The 25,673-nt window shown below is 39.4% G+C and overlaps 1 protein-coding gene and 1 long non-coding RNA gene across 6 annotated transcripts in view; one reads left to right on the plus strand and one right to left on the minus strand.

Annotated features, from left to right (window-relative positions):
• Positions 1-25,673, plus strand: part of FBN1 (fibrillin 1) — a 234,275-nt gene that overhangs the window by 9,647 nt on the left and 198,955 nt on the right. For both annotated transcript variants that reach the window (XM_060618612.3, XM_060618611.3), the window contains exons 3-4: positions 19,165-19,247; positions 21,507-21,605. In XM_060618612.3, the coding sequence (XP_060474595.1) occupies positions 19,165-19,247; positions 21,507-21,605 (182 nt within the window). The remainder of the gene's footprint in view (positions 1-19,164; positions 19,248-21,506; positions 21,606-25,673) is intronic.
• On the minus strand, positions 1,275-19,879 carry LOC132669152 (uncharacterized). 4 transcript variants are annotated; one of them, XR_009606026.3, is made up of 6 exons: positions 19,224-19,879; positions 13,132-13,193; positions 8,965-9,086; positions 7,605-7,721; positions 4,553-4,696; positions 1,275-1,628 (listed from the first exon to the last, which is right to left on the minus strand). It is a non-coding gene; the product is annotated as an uncharacterized LOC132669152 (long non-coding RNA). The 4 variants fall into 4 exon arrangements; XR_009606025.3 differs by lacking the exon at positions 4,553-4,696 and adding an exon at positions 15,200-15,351; XR_009606024.3 differs by lacking the exon at positions 4,553-4,696.

Raw genomic sequence — 25,673 nt, forward strand, 5'->3', positions numbered from 1 at the left:
TCTCTTCCGTATGGTCTCAGATTGTCTCCTTCTCCACGTGGCCTCTCCACATAGACTCTCCAGCAGCACAGCCACACTTTTCACAGTGTACCTCAGGATTCCAAGAGCACAAAAATGGAAGCTACTAGACTTTCTTCAAACTTCGCCTGGACTGGCATGACCTGGAAATCCATGCAAGTCACAGGCCTCATCCAGACTCAAGGGCATGGACTAATAAGCCCTACCTCTTGATGTGTGCACCAGCATGTGTCTGCAGAGGGGGGAGGAATGTGGGGAGACATCTTTGGAGACTAGCTACCACAGTAGGGATTAGGTTTTTGAGAAGGTGATCGGATGTTTTAACTCTAACTTGATCAAGTCCCATTGACTTACTTCTTCATTGGAGATACTGCATTGTATTTTGCTGCTGTAACTTCGAATGAAAAATGCTACATGAACAACGTATCTTCATGATCTGTTAGATTAATGTTAAGGACATTGTTCTTAGCTTGCCCACACTTCTGCATTTAAAGAACTGATGCAACCCAGGAATAAGATTACAGTTCCTCTTCAACTGGCAAATTTTGTTTTTTCAAATATGAGAATTAACAGACTCCTAAAGTTCCCCCCCACCTTTTCCTTTAGCTTTTAAGACAGGGACAAATTTAATGCGTGATCACTTTAATTTATTAACTTAGGTATTTTGTGTATTTTGCCTTCCTTCTGTATGAGAGTTTGCTTTCAGCTTCTGTTAGTAGCTTCCTTTTCTTATATCTGTTGGTGTAATTTGCCTCAGAAACATTTTTGGGGGAATCAGGGATTATAACTACCCAATAAAAATAGATATGCGATTGCCAATAGTTGGTATTATAGCGAACTGAACCCTGTTATTTTTGTCGTAAATGGAGTAGTCACACCGTTAATAAAATAAAATTAACATGAGGAGTACTGTCAAATTTGGATTGTAGATCTGCTGCTCTATTATATATTATCCTAGTTTTTATTTCTTGAGACTTTACCACTTTCTCAAGTGGTTTTTTTTTTGTTGTTGTTGTTGAAATTATCGCTGAGTCTATTTATTCAGCCCTTCCGAGTGGAAGGGAGAGAGGAAAATTCCCTATCTCCACCATTCCCAGCCGAAGATGTATTCCAGACGGCAAGCAGGCTCCGAGTTAGGAGAGCTGCTCCCTGAGACAAGTGATTTGGTTCAGTGTTTTGTTGAAGGGTTGTGAATTCCTAGACCATCAGTCATACTTACATTCAAATATAAGTATCCAAACACATCTAAGTCCAAATATAGTACAACCATTTTATGATGTTAGTGTTGGGAGACAGGATTTATGTGGGCCCTATGGACACATTATGTCTGCTGTTAAGTTCGTGGTTTTGAACTGAAGTATAGGAATATCTCTATTAATCAAGGGAATGTATTCCAGAGACAGGGTTTGTTTTCTTTTGTTTTTCTGTTTCTTCTCCTTTGCCTCCTTCCTCTTTTTTCTTCTTTATCATCAACAGTTTCTCCTTCTTTTCTTCATCCTCCTCCTCCTTCTTCTTTTCTTCCTCCTCCATCATCATCATCATCATCATCATCATCACCATCTCATCTCATCTTCCTTTTCTTCTCTTTGCAGGTAACTTCAGAAGCTGAGCTATAAATAAAATAGAGATGATAGAGATATTAAATAAGGGTTAAAACATTAAGAAAAATAAATTCCAAGTAAAATTTAAAATTTTTACTTGGCAGTCTTGGGATGTTTGAAAAGAAAAAGCAGAGATAACGATTTTTTTAGGAGAGGGAAGGAGAAGGATTAAAGGATGTGGGAGGTGACAATTGGGAGAAAATTCTAGGGTGGAGAGTGCTATCAGCCAGGGATCTGGGCTGGACAGAGCAGGTGCTGCATTCTTACAGGTATGAATGACAGCCCCCTCATTCCAGGTGACCTGTGGCCTTAACTAGCCTCCTCAGGGGACTGAGGGCTTCTGGAGGAGCTAGACCATAAAAAGAAAGACACTTGGATGTCAGAAAAGATCCCTGCAAAAACATTTAGAGGGATTCAGTGGAAAAGCAGGTTAATCCATCATGTATGATGAACTTCTGTGTATGGTGCCATGTAAAGTTTGGTGCATCCCCCTTTTCCTATGGATAATGGCTTATTGTTCACCATTTCTCCTACCCATTGGTACTAATTTATAAGATTGTATAATCAGAGTCTAACAGGTTGGTGCCTTTTATGGGTAACTTTTAAAGACTGTTCTTATTTGAAAGGTTTTTTTTTTTTTTGGCATAGTTAATTATGACTCAGATCTTCCTTTATAGTCAGACCATCTCTCTTTACAAAAATACTATAACTTAGTGTCATAGTGGGACCAAGTCTAGAAACTTACAGATGCTGAAACCAAAGCCCAGAGAAAGTTCATTAAAAAGTGCTCAAGGTACTTATTTTCTTCCCTACTTCATAGGTGTGGAAGCTGAGCCACACAGTGGCAAGAGACAATTTAAGTAGAAGTATACTGTTGGGTACAAGATTATACCTCCTCTTTGTCTTCATATCTTAGAAAGGGTGATTGGTGTCTTGAAGTCCTCACCTGTGCTTCAAATAAGCACACTTCCTGCACTATGTAGGCAAGGACATTTGCCTTGTTCTTGTTTATTTGGCCTTAGGCAGTGCCATCAGCCTCTCAGTGGTCAATCCTGATGGGAAGGTGGGCACTAGAAATTTAGCTCTTCAGTGCTACCTTGCAAGTCAACAGAAGCCTCCATACTAGGTGTGGTTGAGTAGGATGGGGCTTTCCATTGGGGTAGTGGCTAGTGAGAGCAGCCAGGTAGGGGGTGGGAGAATAAGAAGGGGGAGGCTTCTCTGGGAATCTGAAGAGCAGCACCACCTCCTACCACCAGCACCCCACTCACACTTGTAACTGGCAATTAGAATGTCAAATGTCCTGGGACAGGCCATAGCAACCTTAGGTCTGTAAGCTCTGACTCTTGTCTTCTAACTTGCCTGACTCAGTTGTCTAAACTACTCATTTATACTTTAGATTATATTAAGAAACATGCCAATGAAGAAATACAAATCTTAAATTCTTGTTCTTTCTTCCGTATCATCTATCCCAATAATTTTAGAACATCTGCCTAAGCCAAGTGACAACTATTTTTGAGCGTTAACTGCATTTGAACGAGACCTAATGTTTAACTCTCAGAATGAACACCCCATCTCAAGTCTGTTGATATTATAGTCTTTCCAATGGTTCTAGGCAGAACTACATCTGGAGTATCTTTCTCTCCTCTTACTGATGGGGTTAATGTCTAAGGTGATGTGGGCAAGTGCTTTACAAGGAGGGACTTGATATGCAACATTCAAGTCGACAAATAGTTTTTAATCTATCATGGACTGCTGCTGCTTCACACCCCAGAGTTTAGGCCACTGACCTCAAGTTTGCAAATTTTATATCCCATTACCACCCTGTGAGCTCTATACTCCCTAGGGCCACATCGTTGATGTTTTAGCTGGAATCTGAGAAAGTGTCTGAACATTTCCTGAAGAGTTGGCTAGGAGTGATTTGGCAGCTCAGTCATGAAAACCCGGAGCTAGTGGCTGGGGTATACGTTATAATTACCTCACACTGTTTCCTATTTGAGCCTGGTTGTGGGTAGCTGGGTACAGTGGGATTGCTTGTGAGACTATATTTTAAAGGAGCGCGGAGTCATTTTCAATGAACGCTAATAACCATTGGCCATGTTTTTAGGGAGGAGTGGAAGTGTGGACATAGACATGCCTGGAGGCAAATCCTGGCTCCACCACCTACTAGGAAGGAACCCCAGACAAGTGGCTTGATCTATTTGACTCTCAATTTCTTCACTTGTAAAATGAGATTATAATGCTCACCTTTCTGGGTTGTTCTAACATTCAGGGAGATAATACCCTTCAAGTTCCTAGTATAGTGTTTTATGTGTTTTGCTATGGTGATGAGGATGATTATAATGCTGTTATGGAGGGGTTGGAGTCATACAAAGAGGCTGGATTTTTATGGCCAAAGCCAAAAGTTAAACAACCATTGGTATCTGGAGACCACAGTTTCAACTTTCTCATTTTGGAACCGATTACTTCAGAAGGAAAGGGGGCAAACTTGAACTTCAAACATTTTGAAAATATCATTTTAATGGAAATTCTCTTTGCCTCTGGAGGTCTGGTTATACCTAAAGACAGTGTGCTGATAAAGTTTTGATTTTTAAATTTCCCTTACCCCCAAATTGTGTTACCGTTATTGGGAAATAAACTTAACTGAGTGTGATCTCTTATTCATACGGCCCCCTCAACTCCTCCAGAGAAGTTTGTATTTTTTTATTGGTAGCTCTGGTGAACAGGCCTTGTCTCCTTCCTGCTGGTCATTTCTTTTGGCACCGCTCCTTTCACGTGCCCATCATTGTGGCCAAAGAAATGGGGCACTCGGGGGCCAGGCCTGAGTCATGTGGAATGGGTTCAAAGAAGTAAAGGGGTACTAGGTGGTAAACACAGTATCTGCACCCAAACTGAGAAAGCTCCCTTTCCATACACCCAGAACTCCCTCAACTCACTCTGTCATTACTGTTCCCTCTGGGTGCTTTGTGGGCAGACCATCTTACGTGATTTGGGGCCAGGCTGACTCAGATTGGCCACCTCTGAGAGGAGCCATGGCCTTTGCTGTCCAAGTGAGCGTTCCCTTCCCTTGGCTTCAGGCCCTGCAGCAACATAATGCTCATTCAGTACAAAGGATTCTTATTTGTTGTTGTTTTTCTTCTGAGTGCAATTTCTCTTGAGAAACTGAAAATCTTGTTTTTCATTTTCTTTTAATGATTTACACTTTGATTCTAATGAGAGTTGACCTTTAAGAGATATTAAACTACTAAGCATCTGGGAATGTGTAATAAAAACATACATTATTTTAATTTAGGCAATGCTTTGGTAGAGTTCCTATACCCTGCACCCTAACATACCAACCTCTGGTTAACTGATTGGCAATAAAGCCTAGGAAGTTGTGGTTGCTTCGTTTTCATTCACAGGCTGTAGAAATAAGAGCGCTTTCAATAAGGAATAGTTTAAACAGATAACAGTTATTTTTCTGTTTGTCATTAAAAATGCTCAAATTACCTAATATCTCTCATCTCTTTGGGGTAAATCACCCCGTCACCAATACAATCAAAGTTTATAAGAAAACAAAAATATAAAAACAAACAACCAACCAGGTATCTTCTCTGCTTTACTAACTTCCCAGGAAAAAAAAAAAACCCAAATAACAAAATAAATTTTTCTTTTTAACCTTTTGAAAACCTTTCAGGAATCTTACAAGAATATGCAAGCCATTTTTCTTTTCTTTTCTTTCTTTCTTTCTTTCTTTCTTTCTTTCTTTCTGTCAGCAGTTCTGACTTCGTATAGAAATTTTTGAACATCTGACAGAATTCTAGACAACAGTGTCTAATTAATTTGCCCTTGGATGGATTCCCTCTGCTCGTTTGCATTTGGGCCCTTTCTTGGAAATAGGTTGTTAAACACACATTCTCACATACTGAGGAGTCAGAAAACATACCAGGGTTCCTTGCTAAATGATTTCCTCCTTCTCTTTCATATTTCACATGACTATAAGAATTCTTCCACTTGTGAACAGAGCGCCAAAATTCAGTCCGTTTATGGATGGACCTGATACAAATCAATCCCTTTTCCTTCAGACTCATCTTTTGTTAACTGATGGGTTTATGTTGGTCATAAGGAAAGACAAGGGATCCTTATGAAAATGGATCATGTCAAAAAGTAGTTGTAATGCCTAAGGAAACCCATCCCCTGGGCTAACATGCTTAGTTGTTTGCAAGAGTGTGTTTAAGTCCTTTGTCCTTAGATTCCTCGTCTAATGAACATTAACCTTATTTGGTAGCTGCATACTTGAGATTTAGAGAAAAACTTTGGTTAGTTCTTGCCACTTGTGTAAGATGGTAAAGAGGCTGGGGTTGTACTGTTATTATTTCTAATGTTTTATTTTTTAAGTTTATTTATTTTAAGAGAGACAAAGACAGCGTGAATGGGGAAGCAGCAGAGAGAAAGGGAGAGAGAGAATCCCAAGCAGGCTCTACGCTGGTAGTGCAGAGCCTGGTGCAGGGCTTGAACTCATGAAACTGTGAGATCACAACCTGAGCCGATTCCAAGAGTTGGACAATTAACCTGAGCCACCCAGGCACTCTGGACTGTTGTTATTTCTAAATGGGGATCCCCATCCCACTCAAGAATGTTGAGTTGGATAACAGATAACAGTGGGTCTTTAAGGGGCACCTGACTGTCTCAGTTAGTAGAGCACACGACTCTCGATCTTGGGGTCATGAGTTTGAGCCCCATGTTGGGTGTAGAGATTACTTAAAAAAGTAAAACTTAAAAAAAAAAAAAAAGGAGGTCTTCAAGTGAATGAAAAAGGAAGAACGTGTATTGCCCTGGTGGCATGTAGAGAGGAAGGCTATCAGAATGAACTAGATCACATGCTGCTTCAAAGTTGTTTTTTTTACTTTTTAAGGTGGAGAATTTCAAATATATACAAAACTAGAGAGAATAATGCAATGAAACTCCAGGTTTAGCCCTTATCAGTTAATGGTCAATCTTCTTTTATCCACTTCTTTCCCCTGCCAGAGATTATTTTGAAGTAAACCCATGAAAAACCATTTAATTTGTTGTGACCATTTCAATATGTACCTCTAAAATATACGACTCTTTAAGAAGCATAAATATAGTACCACTATTACATTTAATATTAGTGGGGCACCTGGGTGGCTTAGTCGGTTGAGTGTCTGACTTCAGCTCAGGTCGTGATCTCGTGGTTCATGGGTTTGAGCCTGTGGTGAGGCTCTGTGCTGACAGCTCAGAGCCCAGAGCCTGCTTCAGATTCTGTGTCTCCCTTGCTCTCTGCCCCTCCCCTGCTCATGCTCTGTCTCTCTCTCTCTCTCTCTCAAAAATAAACATGAAAAAAGTTAAAAAAAATAAAATTAGCATTAACTTTAAAATACCCTCAGCTATCCAGTGAGCATCACTTTCTTCTTAAAGGTTGTTGCTGTGTTGAAGCTTTGTTTTGGTATTTGGCACCCATTCTGCTTAATTATAGCTTGCAACACGAACCCTATCACACCTTCCCCAGAGCTACAAAAGTGTTGAGAGGACAGTGCTGTTATCACTCAAGCTGAGAGGGAAATCTTCTGGTTTGGATTTCAGGGAAGAGATGTGTTGGCGGTTGAAAGGTGAGTTGCCACGTTCTCCATGTAATGGGCAGCGTGTCGACAGCCTCTGGATTAAGTTCTAGAGACCTGAAACTGGAGAGTTTTTTAGAACATCATCTGGGTCACTCTGGCCTTTGTGTAGCTCATTGTCTTCCTAAGCCAGGTCAGACAGTTGCCTGCATGATCTGCTGGTTTTGCTTGAATTTACTTTTCAAAAGACAAGTCACACCCATATTCAATTACATGCATAAAACACATTCCAATGGCAGCTATGAGTAGGTTTTGAATTATCCACATTTAGAATCTCTACATTGCCTCCGACCCACCCACTCCCCCAAATACTGAACATATTAAGAGCTGACTCATATCTTCACTAGAGGGTATGGGATATGATACTCACTACACAGAAGTACCAGCCTCTAGGAGTGAGTGTTTCTCAACTGTGTTCCTTTTACCATTGCTTTCCTTTTCCAATACATTTTATAAGATCTGTCTTAAAATGTTTGTTTTTGCAGACCTAAGAAAAGAAAACAAAAATACAAAAAATTATGGATAATTTCGTTTATATAAAGGCACACATTCTTGTTAGGGTATTTATGGAAACATCATTCTAATCTCTAATCTAAAAATCTCTAGTACTAATGTTGGAATGTTTTATTAATAAATTCTTTTTGTTTTTAATTAGTGATTTATGACATGTTTCCATTGTGTGGCCATTGTACAATTACTTCACTTCTCTGAATTTCAGTTTCCTCATCTGAAAATGAACACAGCAATATATTTTCTTGGTAGGATTCAGGAGAAGAGTCACATGATCACTTTGTAAATTATAAAGGTCTCTGAAAATTGCTAATTATTACTTTTATTCTACCATGTGTCTTCACATGGACTAGATAAATTCCCGAGTTAGTCAAATTTCCTCAAATTTAAATTAGACTATTCTTCTTAAAATTTTTCCAGGTATCTAAATGTTTAGAATTAAATGTTTATAACTTTGCCTCAGTTACAAAGTTAAAAAAGTCATCAAATTTTTTATGCCTAATACTGTGAATTGTTAGTTTCAATGAAATAATCTTTATAACTACATGGTTTTAGCTAACTTCTGACTGTTTAGAAACTTAAATTCTACCAATGATTTATTTTCTATTTTTTTGTTCCTTGGCAAAAACATTGTTTCTGTTCTGATAAAAGGGATTGGTAGATAAATGTTTTAGAAGACCCATTGGCTCTTGACTCCTAGTAAATAAAGTTTGAGGCACAAGGCCTCTGAAACTTTGGTAGCTGTAAAGTGTTTCTAAGTGGTGCACCTGAAATACGGAAGAATTTTACTTTCATACCCATGAATTCCACTTATGGGTATCTTATGTATTCAGTTTTTCATTGTAAGGTTTTAAAATTAAAAAAAGTAGATGAAATGAAATTGATTTCTTAGTAGTAATTATCTTTTTCATTATTTTAATTTGTTATTTAATTTCTTATAAACATTTGCCTTTTCAATAAATTAAGTGTTCACTACTCTGACAGAATTCTCTCTCACTTTTTGTCTTAGTCAGAGGCACATTTGAAACCCTAACCCTTTGTTTACCATTTAAGACTCAGGTGTTGTCCTAGGTGCTGGGTTGTAAAGATAAATCTGAATTTTCTATCTTAAGAGAACTCCCATTGCAGAAGAGAGGGAAATTATTGGATTCCAAGAGATCTGAAATGCTTGAGTAACTAGAGGATGAGATTGAGGTACCCAGGTAGACTTCAAAACTGACCTCCCTTGCTTCATCTGGAAGCCAGTCTTTCTGGAAGCGGCTCACTGAACTTTTGGTCTGTGAACCAGTCCAGGATACTGTTCTCATATTATAGTTGCTGGTGCGGTGGAACCTTTTGGTCTCTAAAGAAAGGTACAGTAAGGATTAGAATAGCCAATTACTCTCAGTTTTTTTGTTTGTTTGAGTATAGTTGACACACAATATTACACTAGTTTCTGGTATCTACTCCTCGGTTTTTAAGTCCCTGCTTTATTGACCTATGGCTATCTCCTGTTGGCTCTGACAGTCTCGTGCAGGCGTGGGGGATGGCACCGGGCCTGGGGCTGGGCAAGTTCCGATTCCAGCTGCCGCCTCAAGACTATGGAGTGGCCTGAGATGAAGGTGTTCAGTTCTTACAGCTCACTGGGCAGCTTACTGTAGCTGCAGGGACCACGGGTTTGAGTAGCCAAGTTTCCTTCTGGTTGCCTGCCGTGGAATGTGTTTTCCCATAGAAACAACATTTTAAATTGTGGTCAGGTTCCCAGACCAGCCTACAATAGCCTATTTAGCTGATAGAGACTGCTATTTGACTAGCCCAGGGACCAAACCACCACCTATTAACATTGTTTCTATTGGAAAAGCCGTTCTGAGTTTTAAATACCAATAGAGAAATGACATTTTGGAGCTCTACCTGTTTGTCCAATTGGTCCTCAGAACCAGAGTATCAAATCACTGTGCACTACCAGGTCCTGAAGGACCTCATTCTTTCTCCTAAGCCTGACCTCACTGGCTGGTTTTCCCATCTTTCATGGGGCTGCCAGCGCATTCGGAAGATATTATTATCTCCTTGGACAGAGCTCTTGGTCTGAGAATTTCTGGGAAGTGGTAGGAATCATGGTTTCTTCTGTTGGTGGTAAAGAGGAGAGAAGGGAACTGAAAGGATCAGTGAACTCCCCAGACACCACCCGGGTCTGCCTTTCGCTGTGCAGTTCTGGTCCACTCTCTTAGTTTACTTGTGTTTCAGTCATTTCTATCATTTCATCTACCCTTTGGAAAAGTACAACATGGCTTTAGCTTGACTAAATGGAGTAACAGTCAAAAAAGGAAAAGTCACAATAATCCTTAAACTCATAGGTAAGGTCAAGGGGTTGCAGAGTTCTGGGAAGTAGATTTCTCGAAGCACCATGTATGTTCATGGTGTCATTGGTCAGACCCTCTCAGGTGTTGGCAAGATGTAAATTTGAAACATGCACATTTTTCTATTTTGAGGCAATCCATCCTCATTATTTATGGAATCAAATAGTAAAGTTCCAACTTCATAAACAGATACACCTTTCCCTATGTGTAGATGGGAACACCTTTTATATAACCAGCCAGGGGTTCAGTGATGCCAGCTGGCCAGACATAGACTCCCCCTCCCTTAGAGAACTGTAGTGCAGAACTTCAGTGTAGACCATGACAGGAAGTTAGTCCGGTCATGGCCTTTAGAAGCTTGGGGCCCACTTGGATGGTTCAGTAGTTTGTGCAGACTTCTGTGTTCTCAGTGTTGTTTAATCCAGAGGACCAGAAGCAGAAAGTAGGATTAGCACCTACTGTACATAGCCGTGCTTCTGGTCTTCATGGTTCAATGTCTAGTTTCCTGTTATGGTATACCGTGTGGCTTTAAATTCTTCTTTTTTTTTTTCTTTCCTTCAAAGAGAAGTGTGCGCATGCGTGCGCGCGCACAGGTTCTAGTCACCTCTAAAAGATTCCAACAGGGTTTAAATTGACAGTCTAAAATGACCTCTGGGTTTTGGGAACTGTTCTTTGCAGCTTTCTGTTTCTTCAGCTTTCTTAGGCTGTGTATGAGAGAGAGAGAGAGAGTCCCTGATATGGTAACCTAAATTCTTGTACTTTTAAGTTCTTGGACTATTGCTTTTCATCAACACAAAATCCCCGCAAAAACATAGTTTAGGGTACCGAGCAAATGAAACTGTTGATGTGACAACCTCTCTGCTGCCTGTGCTGTGAGTTACCCCACTGGGTGGTAGGGAAAGTGATCCCCCAAGAAGCACCTCCAGACACACCCTTTTCAAGGCTGCACCATGAATTTTGTGACGGTTGTCTTTAGGAATTGGCCACAAATGGCTAGCTCCATCTTTGGTCTTGATCAGTTGCAACAACCTGCCACAGTGAAATGTGCACCAATTTGTGAGCTGAAAACCTTTGTTTCATTGCTTTGGGATTTTTGTTTCTCTTCTGCTAAAGAAATAAATAGAATCAGATGTTCATATACGAGTGTTTTCTCTACACTTATTTTTTTGAAGGAAATACTTTGGTCCCTGAATTAAAAACATTGATAACTTCACTGATCACAATAAATTAATGATTAGCATATCAGCAAAATAACCAAAGTATGAAACCATTATACATTACTGTTTAGCTAACCTTAGCCGTTCAAAATATGTATGAGATATTTTTCTTTAAAAAAAATTTTTTTAATGTTTATTTATTCTTGCGAGAGAGAGAGAGAGAGAGAGTGAGTTGGGGAGGGGCAGAGAGAGAGGGAGACACAGAATTTGAAGCAGGTTCCAGGTTCCGAGCTGTCAGCACAGAGCCCGACGCGGGGCTCGAACTCAGGAAGCACCAGACCATCACCTGAGCCGAAGTCGAACACTTAACCAACTGAGCTATCCAGGCATCCCGAAATATTTTTCTTTTAAATAGATTAATTTATAAGAAATAGTTTTCACTATTAGACAGTTTCCATGTTAGTGGCATTTGCAGCTGGCCTATTTATGACACCAAAGACATAGTATTAATCTTTGTTAATTGTACTTTATACATACTAAGGTACTCCGTCAATGTTATCTTGTGTGCTTCTAAATAGACTCCAGGATATTCTAGGCATTACAGACATTGTTTCTCTGCTTGAAGACCTATTAGTTTTGGAACAGAGTGGGTAGGGACAAGTTTCAGGGGAGAGAATCTAAACATATAATTATTTAAAATATATATTACAGGGGCGCCTGAGTGGCTCAGTGGGTTAAGCGTCCAACTTCAGCTCAGGTCACGATCTCGAGGTCCGTGAGTTCGAGCCCCGCGTCGGGCTCTGGGCTGATGGCTCAGAGCCTGGAGCCTGCTTCTAATTCTGCATCTCCCTCTCTCTCTGCCCCTCCCCCGTTCATGCTCTGTCTCTCTCTGTCTCAAAAATAAATAAACGTTAAAAAAAAAATATATATATATATATACTACAAATACACACATATGGCTCAATACGCTGTGTGTCATACATGTTGCTCTTTGTTTTACCTGTTAAAGAAATTAGCCAAGTAGTCAAGTTAGCGTACTTTTTAAATTTGTTGATTGCTATCAAATGTTTGGAATTAATACATTATTGAGAAAATAAATGTAGTGTTCAAAGAGCCAGAAATAAAATGTAATTATAATATAGCATATGTAGGTTTTTGAGAGGTATGTCTGGTATTGTGTTGGTAGGTTGAAGGGTGGTTGGGATTAATTGGGGAGGAGGATTACCACTATGGGGGAAGTGAAACTATACATTAAAAAGGAAACATGGGCAGGGGCGCCTGGGTGGCTCAGTTGGTTAAGTGTCCTACTTCAGCTCAGGTTGTGATCTCACAGTCTGTGAGTTCAAGACCCACGTCAGGCTCTGTGCTGACAGCTCAGAGCCTGGAGCCTGCTTCAGATTCTGTGTCTCCCTCTCTCTCTACCCCTTCCCTGCTCATGCTCTGTCTCTCTCTGTCTCAAAAATAAATAAAAACATTTAAAAAAATTAAAAAAAAAAAAAGGAATCATGGGGGAGGGGCGTCTGAGTGGCTCAATTGGTTAAGTGTCCAACTTTGGCTCAGGTCATGATCTCACAGTTTGTGAGTTTGAGCCCCACGTCAGGCTCCGTGCTGTCAGCTCAGAGCCTGGAGCTCAGAGCCTGGAGCCTGCTTCAGATTCTGTCTCCCTCTCTCTGCCCCTCCCCTACTCACACTCTGTTTCTGTCTCTCAAAAATGAGTAAACATTAAAGAAAATTTTTAAAAGAAGGAAACATGAAAGAGCAAGTATAAAGATGGAAGAAGGGTCTGGATTTAGCATGTATGTCATGGAGGAGAGGCGTGTGCACCAGTGAGGGCTGAGACGATAAAGGGAAGGAGTGGGACAAGAGGGTGGGGCTGAGAGTGGGCAGGTTAGCCTACCTGGCAGAGATCTGAAGCTGATAGTGAAATGTTCCACATCTTAGGGAGGGTGAAGTCTGTGTCTGGAATGTAAGAGAACAGAACTAACCATCGTGAACACAAAAAGATATTTAGCTATATTGTCCTAATGAAATAGAGAGGAAGGAGGAAGCCAGGAAAAAAGGTGATAATCAGTCTGACAGTGAAACACCAACATGTAAACCAGAGAGTTATTTGCTAATGGAGTTAGAGAATTGAAGAGGAATTTCAGCAGTGGGCTGAAATAAAACTAGTGATTCCTCTTTACAAGTGGGGGACATCAAGTTATAGCTCAGAGAGCTTTCTTCTGAGCCTACCCTGTGTGATGGGGCCAAGTACCCTCTTTACTCCTTTCTGTACTCCCCAGTCTCACCTTGATGTTTGTGTTTTACCTGTTGTGGCGACACTCTTTGCATGCTTGCTTGTCTTCTTCCCAGAGCAAATACTATGTCTTAGTCACTATGAAAAACTGGAACAGTTTATTTATAATTGCATGGTTACAGTCTTATTATCTTACGTTTTAGCAAACTTTTCACCATAGAACAGTTTGAGATTTACAAACAAACCAGAAGGATAACACTACATGATGTAGGTTGGAGAGGTTGGCAGGCTTATGCCTTCAAAGAAGAAAACCAGAATTGTCTGAGTCCCAGCCAGTGTTGACCCAGACAATCCAGAAATGAGTCCCTGGATCTGAAGAGCCCCCTGAAAGCTTGAGGAGGCCATGGAAGCCATTTTCATTACCAGGATTCCAAGTTTCATTACTTGAGATGTTGTGACTGGCAGATGGGCTGGAATAGTCACATGTGATATTCAAATCACTGCTAGTAGATGTGACCTCGGCCTTTAGCAAAAAGGGCCAGGATAAAGGCACCCAAATAACTGAGGAGAGCTTGCAAAGTTTGTTGGAGTAGTAGTGGATACCCTTATTAGATAGTGCTCATGGTTTTTCTTTTATATTTTCTTCTTGATAAAAAAATCTGTCAAAAAAACTAATAAAGTCATGATGTGTGGGTCACAATATGTGTAGCTAATTTGTATATTAGAGGTTTTTTTCATGATCTATCACATTTTTGACAGTGAAAATTATTATTTTTAAAAACTGGGGCAGTGGGATATTAGGATATTACCTTGAGCCATGTTACATGGACAGTCAGCTGGGGGGCATGCCTTTAGGTCCCCTGCACACTTATGCTTGAGAGGAGTAAATCATCATATTTTTCTCCCACAATTCAAAAAAGTAGGTCACTCATGCATGGAGTAGTGTCAGCCTCATTAACCTTCTTGCCCAAGGATTTAAATATGTCACATGTATATGAAATAAAAGCCCACTGAACTTTTTTTTTTTTCCCAGTCTTGTCTGAAAGGGAGTTTGAACTTGGGATAGGAAGCAGAAAGGCTATCTTGCCTGTAAGAGAGGCCAGATTTACAGAAGTGGATTCTGGCTAAGGAATGTGGACACACTGCAGACATCTTGTACACAGGCCAGTTCCTGCAGTGATGTGGTCAGACACGGTAAAGCCCAGCTGTTTGCTCCATTGAGAGGGGCTTTTGCTAGCCCACACAATCTCCAAGTGCCTTGTCTTAACTGGATCTGAGTATTCGGCCTGCTGAGGCTCACCCGCCCCTGGAGAGATTGGAGGTGGGTTGTTGTAAGCATTGTATTCAAAGCAACTGGTAAGAGAAGCTACAGATAAAGACCTAACAATTAAAACAATGTAATAGACAGTGGAAAGTGGACTGTAAATATATTTTTCCTTTTCCCCCTGAACTTTTAGAATACAGGTAAAAACAATTTATGCTTAAATTGGTAGTTTGTTGATGGACCTTTGGTGGGGTTTGTCACTCATTCCCTCATGAAGGCTATTGGGTGAAATACCATCTTGCCCCCAAAGGCATCTCTGCCGTAACATAGCAGTTAAGAGAGTGAACTGGCAGCAGGCTTCCTGAGTTCACATCCCCATTCTTTACTTCCAAGCTGTGGGACCCTGGCTGGTTTGTTTAACCTTCCTAAGTCATAGTGTCTTTAATGTTAAAGGCAATAACTTACCTCAAAGGGTTGCCTTGAGGATGAAATAAAGCAGTATGTTTTTAGCACATAGCATAAATTTCTTTTCTCTCTGAATTTTACTTTGAATTTGCCGAATGCTACTGCCACTTGCACTAAGCTTTAACTCTTGACTGTTTTTGGGCAGCAGGTTGCTGGGTGTGGTTGGGGAAATGAAAAGGAAAAGAAAAGTTTGAATGCTAAACTTTCATTTACACAAAAAAGTAACTCCATTAGAGATTTATCTTCTTTGTTAATGCTTTCTGTGTGAAACTTTAGAATAAAATCTTTGATATGGAAGTAATCCAATGTGTCTACTTTAGACTTTACATATCTTAGTGCTTTCCAACTTAAATAAGACATTCATTTATTTCTAGAATTAGAGCTGTTTTTCCTGTGTGTGAGTAGAATAAATACTACCCAGATTGTTCGAAAGAGTGCTGTTAGTTTGGAGTTCTCAAGACCAAAATTAGCAGAGGAGAATTCTTACATCTTTCTAATACTTTGCACTAAGCCATTTAACCTAGCAATATTTAATGTGTTAATGTGTTAAAGATTCAGTCATTGATTGAGGATATTGGTTGCAACAACTTAAACTGAATAATGCAATACTATAAGAGATAAAATTATCAAAATTAAAAAATTATTAAAATAAAAAAAATGTCAGAGCATGTGAACAAAACCACAGTTAGACAATATGTAGAATTTTAAGTAACACTGTGAAATGAAAACGTGATCACTAATGTAACGGAACTGTGAATGAATGAAACAGTTCATGCGATGAAACAGAAAGTACCCCATTTAGGAGAGAAGATGTTTATACTTTTAAGGTAATTGCTTTAAATAAAAGAGGATGATCAAAGTGTAGCAGCACATGTTTAAAAAAAAATGAACAGTTATTGGGGTGCTGGGTGGCTCATTTGGCTAAGCGTCCGACTCAGTCATGATCTCGCAGGTTCTTGAGTTTGAGCCCCCTATGGGGTTCTGCGCTGAGAGTGCAGAGCCTGCTTGGGATTCTGTCTCTCTCTGTCCCTCTCCTGCTCAAGCACTCTCACTCTCTCTCTCAAAAATAAATAAATAAATGTTTTTTTAAAAATGAGCTGTTATGAATGGGCATTAGGTGTGGATGCAAAAGAATTATTTTCATTTCCCCAGATCCTCATCTCTTGGGGCAACCAATTTTAACCATGTTTGGTTTTAGTTCTTCTCATGTTTCTCTTTATGACACCATGTACTGTGCTTGTACCTCTATTTCTAGATTTAAACAGTATCCATTGGTTCCATGCCATGAAAGATGGGGACGTAGCTCACTTAGATATCTATACCTTTTCTCTCTCTTTTCCTTCCTACTTTTAAAAAAATCATGGTATGACTTTCAGTTATTGGTTATTTTAAAACATTATATAATATACTTAAACCTCTGTCTCTTGGATCAACTACTTTATTTCTCTCCATACCTTTCTTCCTAACTTGATAGCTATACCATTACCTTTACAGGTGCAGGTTTAAAACATTTACATTTTGTTTTGAAATCATTGTAAATTGTAACATCTTCCATGTTTTGTCTGTAGGTTGATTGTAAACATTGAAAAAACAAAGAGGAATGTTTAGATTAGTATGATTTTCAAACACCTTGGAAAATCTTTTTAATATCTTGCTTTGTAGGACTGAAATTACTGATTCTGGACTCTTTTTTTCTTAGCCTTTTCACCATGTTATATGTGTTATTACTCCATAAATACACTCATTCTTGTCAGACAATATGTCTTGATTTTTGTTTGAAAACATAGTTACTCCAACCACAGGACACCTATAAAGGCTCAGGGGTCCTCTGAAGCTATTCCAGGATTTGGTTTGGCGTTGGACTGGACCCAGTGGAGTTGTAATGAGCTGTTAGTGGGGAAGGTTTGAGGTGGTTGACTCTGGCTTGAATTATCATTTCTAGTCTAGAGAAATTTGTGGAGTTTGGAAGGTTTGGTTACTCTAACCCTCACCCTAACCCCCTATCCTAACTTCTCATCTTATTCCCCTTTCCAAGATTCTGAGTTGCCCCAGGAAGTTCTGGGTACTCTGAATTGAAGTTTTGGGCACTACTTTGTCACAGAAGGGATACAGGATTGAGAGCCAGTGGCTTAGAATTTGTAATAAACTCTCCCTTAATCTCTTATAGTGCCTTTTGTTGAGTAGTTAATTTAGGTCAGAAAATGATTCTATCATGATAATAATGCTGTATTGCGTTCATGTCCATTATTTCATCTGATACACACATACACACATACACACACACACACACACACACACACACACACACACACACACACAATGTGGCCAAGGCAGACATTTCATTATGCCAATGTGCAGAGACATCAACTAAAGCTCAGAGAGGCTCCAGCATCGGGTGCATAGTAAGCCTTTTTCCATCATTTTATGTCTAGTTTTGGAGGAATAGGGCCCTTTCCTGGGTGCCTCCATCTTTCTTCCTATCTCTCTTTTTGGCCTCAGCATCAGTCAGTCTGAAGTGTGCATTTTGCCCTGCAGTGTTCTGGGTCCCCTGGGGCTGTGAGAGAGTCACAGGATAGAGCAAAGGCTTCACCTTTGTTCCCAATTCTGCTTGTGCTTGAAGCAATGAGTTCAGAGGAGATGAAGGGGGGGGTCTGTGCTGTTACACATGGTCTGCATATAGATGGAGAGTTTTTGAATACACCCCAACCAGAAGTACTTTATTTATTTATTTATTTATTTATTTATTTATTTATTTATTTTAAGTTTATTTATTTGCTTTGAGAGAGAGGGAGAGAGAGAGTGCATGCAGGGAAGGGGGCAGAGGGAGAGGGAGAGAGATAGTATCCTAAGCAGGCTCCACGTTGTCAGCACAGAGCCTGACATGGGAGTTGAACCCACAAACCATGATATCATGGCCTGAGCTGAAATCCAACAGTCAGACCCCTAAACCGACTGAGCCACCCAGGCGCCCCCAGAAGTACATTTTAGTTACACAGTTGTTTTTAAAGGTTTACTCTTATGGGGCTACAGGATTTATACTAGCAAGCCTTGGAATAGCTACTGTTTGTGAAATTGATTACAAAATGTTTGACCTTATTCATCAGCCCCTGAACTTTAGGAAGTAGCATTAATGTTTAGGCCCTCAGATATGGCATAGTGAAATGAATGGTTTCTTTCCTGTCTCTGTGTGTTCAGTCCTCTTAGTTTCTAGTGTAGAGTTAACTAGATCCTTACAACAGTTGCTCCCTTAAGTTGTTAAATATGTATCATCTGGATTCTGAATGGAAGCTTTGCTCCAAGAAACCTGATGGAGCAGAAATGTCTGTAAACAAGAAACCCAAAGTTACATTGACTTTGTTTTCCTGTAACTTCTGGTAATCAACTGTGTTTCCAAACTTTGGCTAAAGAAATATTTACATTTTTTTGCTTTTATTTTTTCTGACTAATGTCAGCGTTTGCGTTCCTGTAATTCTGGTGAAAGGAAGAATATGGCCACTTTTTAGGAGTGAGCTGGGACACAGAAAAAATATACACAGCTTCAATGAGTAGAAATTTAAAACTTTATATGCAGATTTCATGATGACCTTTCTTAACTAGATTGGTAGGAATTTTATTATTTAAATTAGACTCATATAACTCCATACATTTTTATATCTGTGCGTTGTGATAGAATGCACTACATTTTGCATCTCGTTTTTATTTTTCTGATGTACGCATAGGTGATATTAAGGGATATCCTTATTGGTATCATTATGTTAGAGTCCCAAACTACTAAGCCAGTGTTGGGTCCCATGAGTTTACTTTTTTTTTTTTTTTTTTTTTTTGGTCTACAAAAATTCGTCCTGTTCTTGTAACTCAGAGACATTTTTTTCCCCCTTGTATGTGGTCACATATTGTTTTTTAAAAAGTGTGGAGTTCTTCTAATTGGATCTTTGTTTGTTTGTTTGTTTGTTTGTTTGTTTTAGACCTAATGTCTGTGGATCACGTTATAATGCTTACTGCTGCCCTGGATGGAAAACCTTACCTGGTGGAAATCAGTGTATTGTCCGTAAGTAAATAGACAGTCTGTCATTCTTCATGTTCTTCTTTTGTTGTTTTGGTTGCATGGTGATTCTTAGTACTTGTTCCTTTGTAACTGCATACCATTAATATGTTTATAGCAGAGCCTTCCAGCTCTAAGATTTTCCTACTTCCTCTGAATCCAGATTGGGAAATACACTAAGTTGGTCAAACCGCTGTTGTACTTTAATTCAGTGACTTCCTTTGGAATATTTCTGACATACAGGGAATAGAGCCACAGGGATAATTTGACCAAGAGTACATGTTGCCTGGCTTCATAGACTTTGTAATCACTTGGATGGGATTTTGAAAAAAGGATACATTGCTGCTTTCCTTATTATAATTTCTAACTTTGTTGGCCACCCACAAGCCTACTCAAACCTTGTACATTGAATTTGGGTGGTTGAGGCCAAAGATAGACCTAACTTTCAGAGAGGAAAGGAAGTGGCTAGAGCATCAGATGAAGATGAGTAGAAAGACTAGGGAAGAGCTCACATGGTGCCAGAGATTCCCCCATTGATTCTGCTGCCACAGCAAACGTCCAGATTCTCATCACATACCAGAAATGTTGAGTGACAAACCACATGCCAGAAAAGATGCTATTTAAAGGAGATGTAAGTCAAATTGGTTATGGCATCTGTCCTTTATGAGCTTTTACTGACATCATACCTATGGAGGAATTTTCAGTTTTCAGAAAATTCTATCAGACAGTGGGAAAAGTTAGAGTTGAAAGGACATTAAGGAATCACTAGATCCACTTTCTGTGTTGGCCTAGAGTGGTCTGTGCAGAAGAACAATATTTCAACCAGTATTCTCTTGGTGACCTGAAAAGTTCACCCCTATCCCAGTTCTTGATTTTGACCAGAAGCATCTTATTCATTTGGCATATTGTGCTTTATTTAAGGATCAAAACTGAATCACTAAGAGAGATATATAATGGTATTTGACATTTTCTAAATCAACTTGACAGTGTGTTTCCCTTGTGTTCTTTTTTTAGATATTTATTTATTTATTTATTTATTTATTTATTTATTTATTTATTTTGTGAGAGCGTGTGTGCATGCAGGAGCACGTACCAGTGGGGGAGAGGCAGAGAGAGAGGGAGAGAGAGAGAGAGAGATCAAGATTCCCAAGAAGGCTCCACATTCAGCATGGAGCTGGACTCGGGGCTTGATCTCACAAACTGTGAGATCATGACCTGAGCTAAAATCAAGAGTTGGATGCTTAACTGACTGAGCCACCCAGGCACCCCTTCCTTGTGTTCTGTAGAATCTATAAGAAATGCTGTCTTCAATAGCATTTATTTGAATACTTATGTATTCAAATAAATTGTTTATAGGATCCTTTGACAGCTTATTTCTTAATAGTTTTCAGTCTCCATCCTAAACTTTTTTGGTGTTTGAATGCATTTTCTATCAAGTATATTATTTTTAGCCTTGCACATCTCATTTGCCTCTTGCAAGGTTATACAGGAATTTGAGGAAGAGATAATGTCTATGAGCATAAAAAGTAGTGGCCAAATCTTAGTCTGCTAATAAATATAAATCATTTGCCATTTAGACTTTCCTTCTGGCCATCAGCAGAGCATCTGGTGCCAGCGTATTAGTCCCTCAGTATCATGAAAGTGTAACTATTTTTCTAAAAGATGAACAGCTTCTTGACTGCAGAATCAGTGCTATTGTAGTGGATTCCCAACTTCTTCTCTCAGATTGTTGATGTACATCTTCAATGTAAAATCAAAGCTACTCAATGGGTAGGATCCAGTGTAGAGAATTAGTCTTAGCAGGGCATAGTATTTTTATAGAAATTATTAAGCAATAAGCATTTAAAATTAAATAGGCTCCCAAGACTACCTCTGCAACTCTTCTATCATTAAATTGTAAAGCTAGTATAAAAACAAAATGCTTGTAGGCATATAAATATGTTTAAATGCAGGACTTTTGTTTGTTCTGTTTTCCCTAAATAAGATATTGGGGACTTTTGATAGATTGAGTGCTGTGTGGAATAAGAGAGAGATTGAGAACCACTGGTATAAATAAGGGAGTTGCAGCATTTTACATCCAGAGCTTGTTTAGTTCAACAGGTTTGTTTTTTGTAAGTGAATAAACCTGTGGCCTAAGGTCATGAATCATGAAGGCAAAATTAACGAGGCACCTGAGAGCCCAGGTTTCCTCATTTGAGGGTTGGGTTCCTATAAAGCACCATGCTCTCAAGCCATGTACTTACAGACCTCTGGTTTTATTGACAGCCATTTGCCGGCATTCCTGTGGGGATGGATTTTGTTCTAGGCCAAATATGTGCACTTGCCCATCTGGTCAGATATCTCCTTCCTGTGGCTCCAGATCCAGTGAGTATAACATGTTATTATATATAATATTATTTTGTGTGGTTATGCCCTATTTTCTCCTAAATTTGCTTTTGGCTTTTCTCTTGCCTGCAATACATTTTTTTCACTAGAACATCTGCCTTCTCTGTTCTGCCCAAAATACTTGGAATGGCTTTCCTCAGTCTGGCCTCCCATTTCCTTCTTCACTCTTTATAAGGAAATTACCTATGGGACTTAGTTACTATGAATACTGTAAAGATTATGTTCTCCTGTGTAGGTATCACCTTATTTATCTTTGTGTCTCTAGTGTAAACACCATAAAAGATGCTCAGTGGATTGGTTGTTCAATGAACATTTTTGGCTCAAGAAAACTAGGCATTTTTCCTAGTGGTACTGAAATATGACTCTGATTAAACACTTTTGTAAAAACTGAAGACCCCTACTTTTGCAAAAAGAAGATGTAAGGAGTCATTATGGAAGTTTTGGGGGTGATTTTTCCTTAAGCACAAATGTATTTTCTCTTTCAGAATTTTATCACTTCATTCTGTGATGCCAAATAATACCCACAGTTCATTTTTCAGAGCCTTTCCTTGCTAGTTCTATTGTTTTCATTAGACTTTTGGGGTTTTTTTTTGGTTTATTTTTTTAAGTTTATTTATTTATTTTAAGAGAGAGCACTCACTCAAACTCACGAACCGTGAGATCATGAATGACCTGAGCAGAAGTCAAGAGTCAGATGCTTAACCGACTGAGCCACCCCTGTGCTCCTTTTTGGTTTTTTATTCTTTAAATGTGGGGTCCTCAGCAATGAATTAACTAGAGGAAATGTAGGGATTGGGAAGGAGGTGAGTCATTATTGGTTTTTAAAAAGGTTTAAGTTTATGCCTTTATAAACAGCCCCTCAACACCTTGACCATCATCAAAGCAAAAAACTTGGGTTTCTTTCCCATTGCCTATTTTTCCTTAGAAAATTCATTCCCCTTACAGTGTGTTCTGTTTTTGACAAGGTTTTCAGGAAAAAGTATTGTGGAATAAGAGCATTCTCTTTTGTTTATTGCAAGTAGAGACTTTAGTGTGGTCAAGGTTCATTACCTATTAAGACTCCTAATTTTAGCCCTGGCTCTCATGAGCCAATTAACAGGGTAGGGCAGGTAGTCCTAATAGACATTCTTGGTGCCCACTCACATATCTTTGCATTTATGGATGAGCACAGGTAACTCTACCTTATACCTCTGTAAAATTTTCTGGCAGGGAGCATACCAGGTCCACATGCAGGGCATGCTGGAAGTGCCAGAGGGTTAGTGGCCTTAGAAGCAATTGTTAGCCAGTGACAGACGGAGAGTGTTGGATAAGTGCCCCAGATTCCTTGCCTCTCAATTTGCAGAACTATGAAGTGTGTTCTCCACTGTCTCTTAGAGTTCCCTAGTGGATTAAGCCCCACCTGCCCACAGTGGTAATAGGCTCCATCATGTATTTATTAGCTTCCTTCTTTTCATTGTCTCACTTCCCTACTTCCCTATCAGTGTTTCCTGATGTTACTTATAAAACAGACTACGTGCATTTAAATTATTGTTTTAGAATTTTCTTCTGGTGGAGCATAAACAAAGACAGCCTACTACTAAAGATAGCCAGTTGCAGATTGGGATAGAAACTTCCCATGGGCTGGGAGTTATTTGCTTATTGCATTGAGAACAGCATATTCTTATTTGATCTCAGGTTAGTTTTGAATGTGCATCTTCCAAGCAATAGCAAATTCATTCTACAAATCAAGGGCGCCTGAGCTGAAGGAAATACAGAGAGGTAGACAAGTCAACTGGTGGCATTTACAGGAACATGTTGGACATCCTGATCTCTATCAGGCTGCCACAGAGAATTGCCTAAGGAATGAGGAAGGAGTCTAGATATCAAGTTGGGAACAGACCCAGTTGCTCAGATGGGCCGTGGAACCAACCACCAACAGTGTACCTCTCTGGCAGAGAGAAAATATAGCTGGATGACAAAACTAGGTATCCAGTTGGAAAGGTCTTCAGCATGATCGTGTGAGCTGCTAATAATTTCTCTGTCAAATAAAAATCATGAGATACAGAGATAGGATGTTGACAAATTGGTCGTAGTAGATTTCAAGCTAGCCTCAAGATAGGAGAAGTATAGTGATAGGTCCTGTGGGCCAGATTTAGGTGAGAGACTGGAGTCCAAGACTTGTGGGTAGTACTCTTTGAAGAAGTTTAGGTCCACCTATGGTACCTGCACATTGCACAAAATCTCTGAGTAGATTGCAGATCAGAGTGGTATGAGGAGGACAGTCTGGTTTCATCAAGATATTTGGAGCTTTAAATCATTGGCTTGGACTCTACCTATGCTAATATTGTCTAAATATCTTATAAAATTAAAATGGCAGAATGTTTTAAATGAAGGGTAGCTGAGATACTCAGAATTCATTTCTGATCTTTTGAAGTGATATTCTAGGGAATATCTGTGCTATCCTGTAGAACTTCTTGGCCGCAGTGTGTTTGACAATAAATGTGGAGAAATCACTTTACTAACTTTCCTACTAGTAGAAGGATAACTCGACAGAGAGAAATGTTTGTATTCCCAAAGGGGCAAACTTAGACCATTTATTTCACCAATATTTCCTGTGAGAAATTTTATACTTGTTATGTGATATGGGTCAAGGAGGCTGGGAAAGTTGTGGGGCACTGAGGCTTTAATTTTCTCATTTGAAAATGAAAGGAGTGTTGTTCTTTCAGGTTGTTTTCTACTTGAGTGTGCTGGGACTCTGAGAATAGGAAATGATCTCTTAGTGGCCTGAAGGAGAGACTGCATTTCCAGAAGGTCCAAACTGCCAGCCAGAAATTCCTTTGGGCACTAGGAAGACAGGGCTTCCCTTAATCTATTGGAACTTTTGCCACTGGCCATAGGGCACCAGGGAAAAAGAGAAGATTGGCCAGCCAGAGTCCGAAAAAATGGGGAAGAGGGGCAGAGAGAGAGAGAGAGAGAGAGAGAAAGACAGAGAATCCTAAGCAGGCTCCACGTTCAGTGTGGGAGCCCCACGTGGGGTTCGATCTCATGAGATCATGAGATCATGACCTGAGCCAAAATCAAGGGTCAGACGCTTAACTGACTGAGCCACCCAGGCGTCCCTCAAGCTCTTCTTTAAATGTATATAATATAGGGACACCTGGCTGGCTCAGTTTGTAGTGCATGTGTCTCTTGATCTCAGGTTTGTGAGTTTGAGCCCTACATGGGGTGTAGAGATTATTTAAAAAAATAAAAAAACTTGAAAATATGAATAATATGAAATAGATTATTATCTTCTTCAATAACGTATCTTATTATAAAAGTTGTTACCTGAATTTTATATTTAAGAATTTGGAGATCACTTTTATACTCCTCCTGTTTTATTATTTATGCTTTTAAAAAGGATTTTAAAAACTAAACTCTTTTTTTGAGGTAGAGATTCATATTCAGTTATAAGAAATAATATGGAGATATCCTGGGTACCCTTCATCCAGTCTTCCCAATGTTAACATCCTGTGAAACTATAATATGATATCATGGCCAGGATACTGTCATTGATACAGTCAAGACACGGAAGAGATCTATTAGTGCAAGGATGCCTCATGTTGCCCTTTTCTAGTCCAGTATGGAGCCCAGTGCGGGGCTTGAACTCCCAACCGTGAAATCAAGATCTGAGCTGAGATCAAGAGTCGGGCGCCTAACTGACCGAGCCACCCAAGCTCCCTGAGATACTTTTCTAATGGGGAGTGAAGTTGAAGTCTAGGTTCCTTCGATACCTATAGATGTCCAGTTACTGCAGTGCCATCTGTTTTTGAAAAGACTATCCTTCACCCATTTAATTACTTTTGCACCTTTGTCAAAAATCATATTTGTGTAGGTCTATATCTGGGTCTTTGTTTTATTCTATTTATCCATATATCTATCCCTTCTCCAATACCATACAGTCTTGATTACTGCAGCTATGTGAAAAGTCTTGAAAATGGAGTAGACGAATTCCTTTCACTTTATCATTTTAGCTATTCTAATTCCTTTGCCTTTCCATATAAATTTTAGGTTAATCTCGTCTATACC

Source organism: Panthera onca, chromosome B3 (assembly GCF_046562875.1).
Source record: "Panthera onca isolate mPanOnc1 chromosome B3, mPanOnc1 haplotype 2, whole genome shotgun sequence".
NCBI classification, from domain to species: Eukaryota; Metazoa; Chordata; class Mammalia; order Carnivora; family Felidae; genus Panthera; species Panthera onca.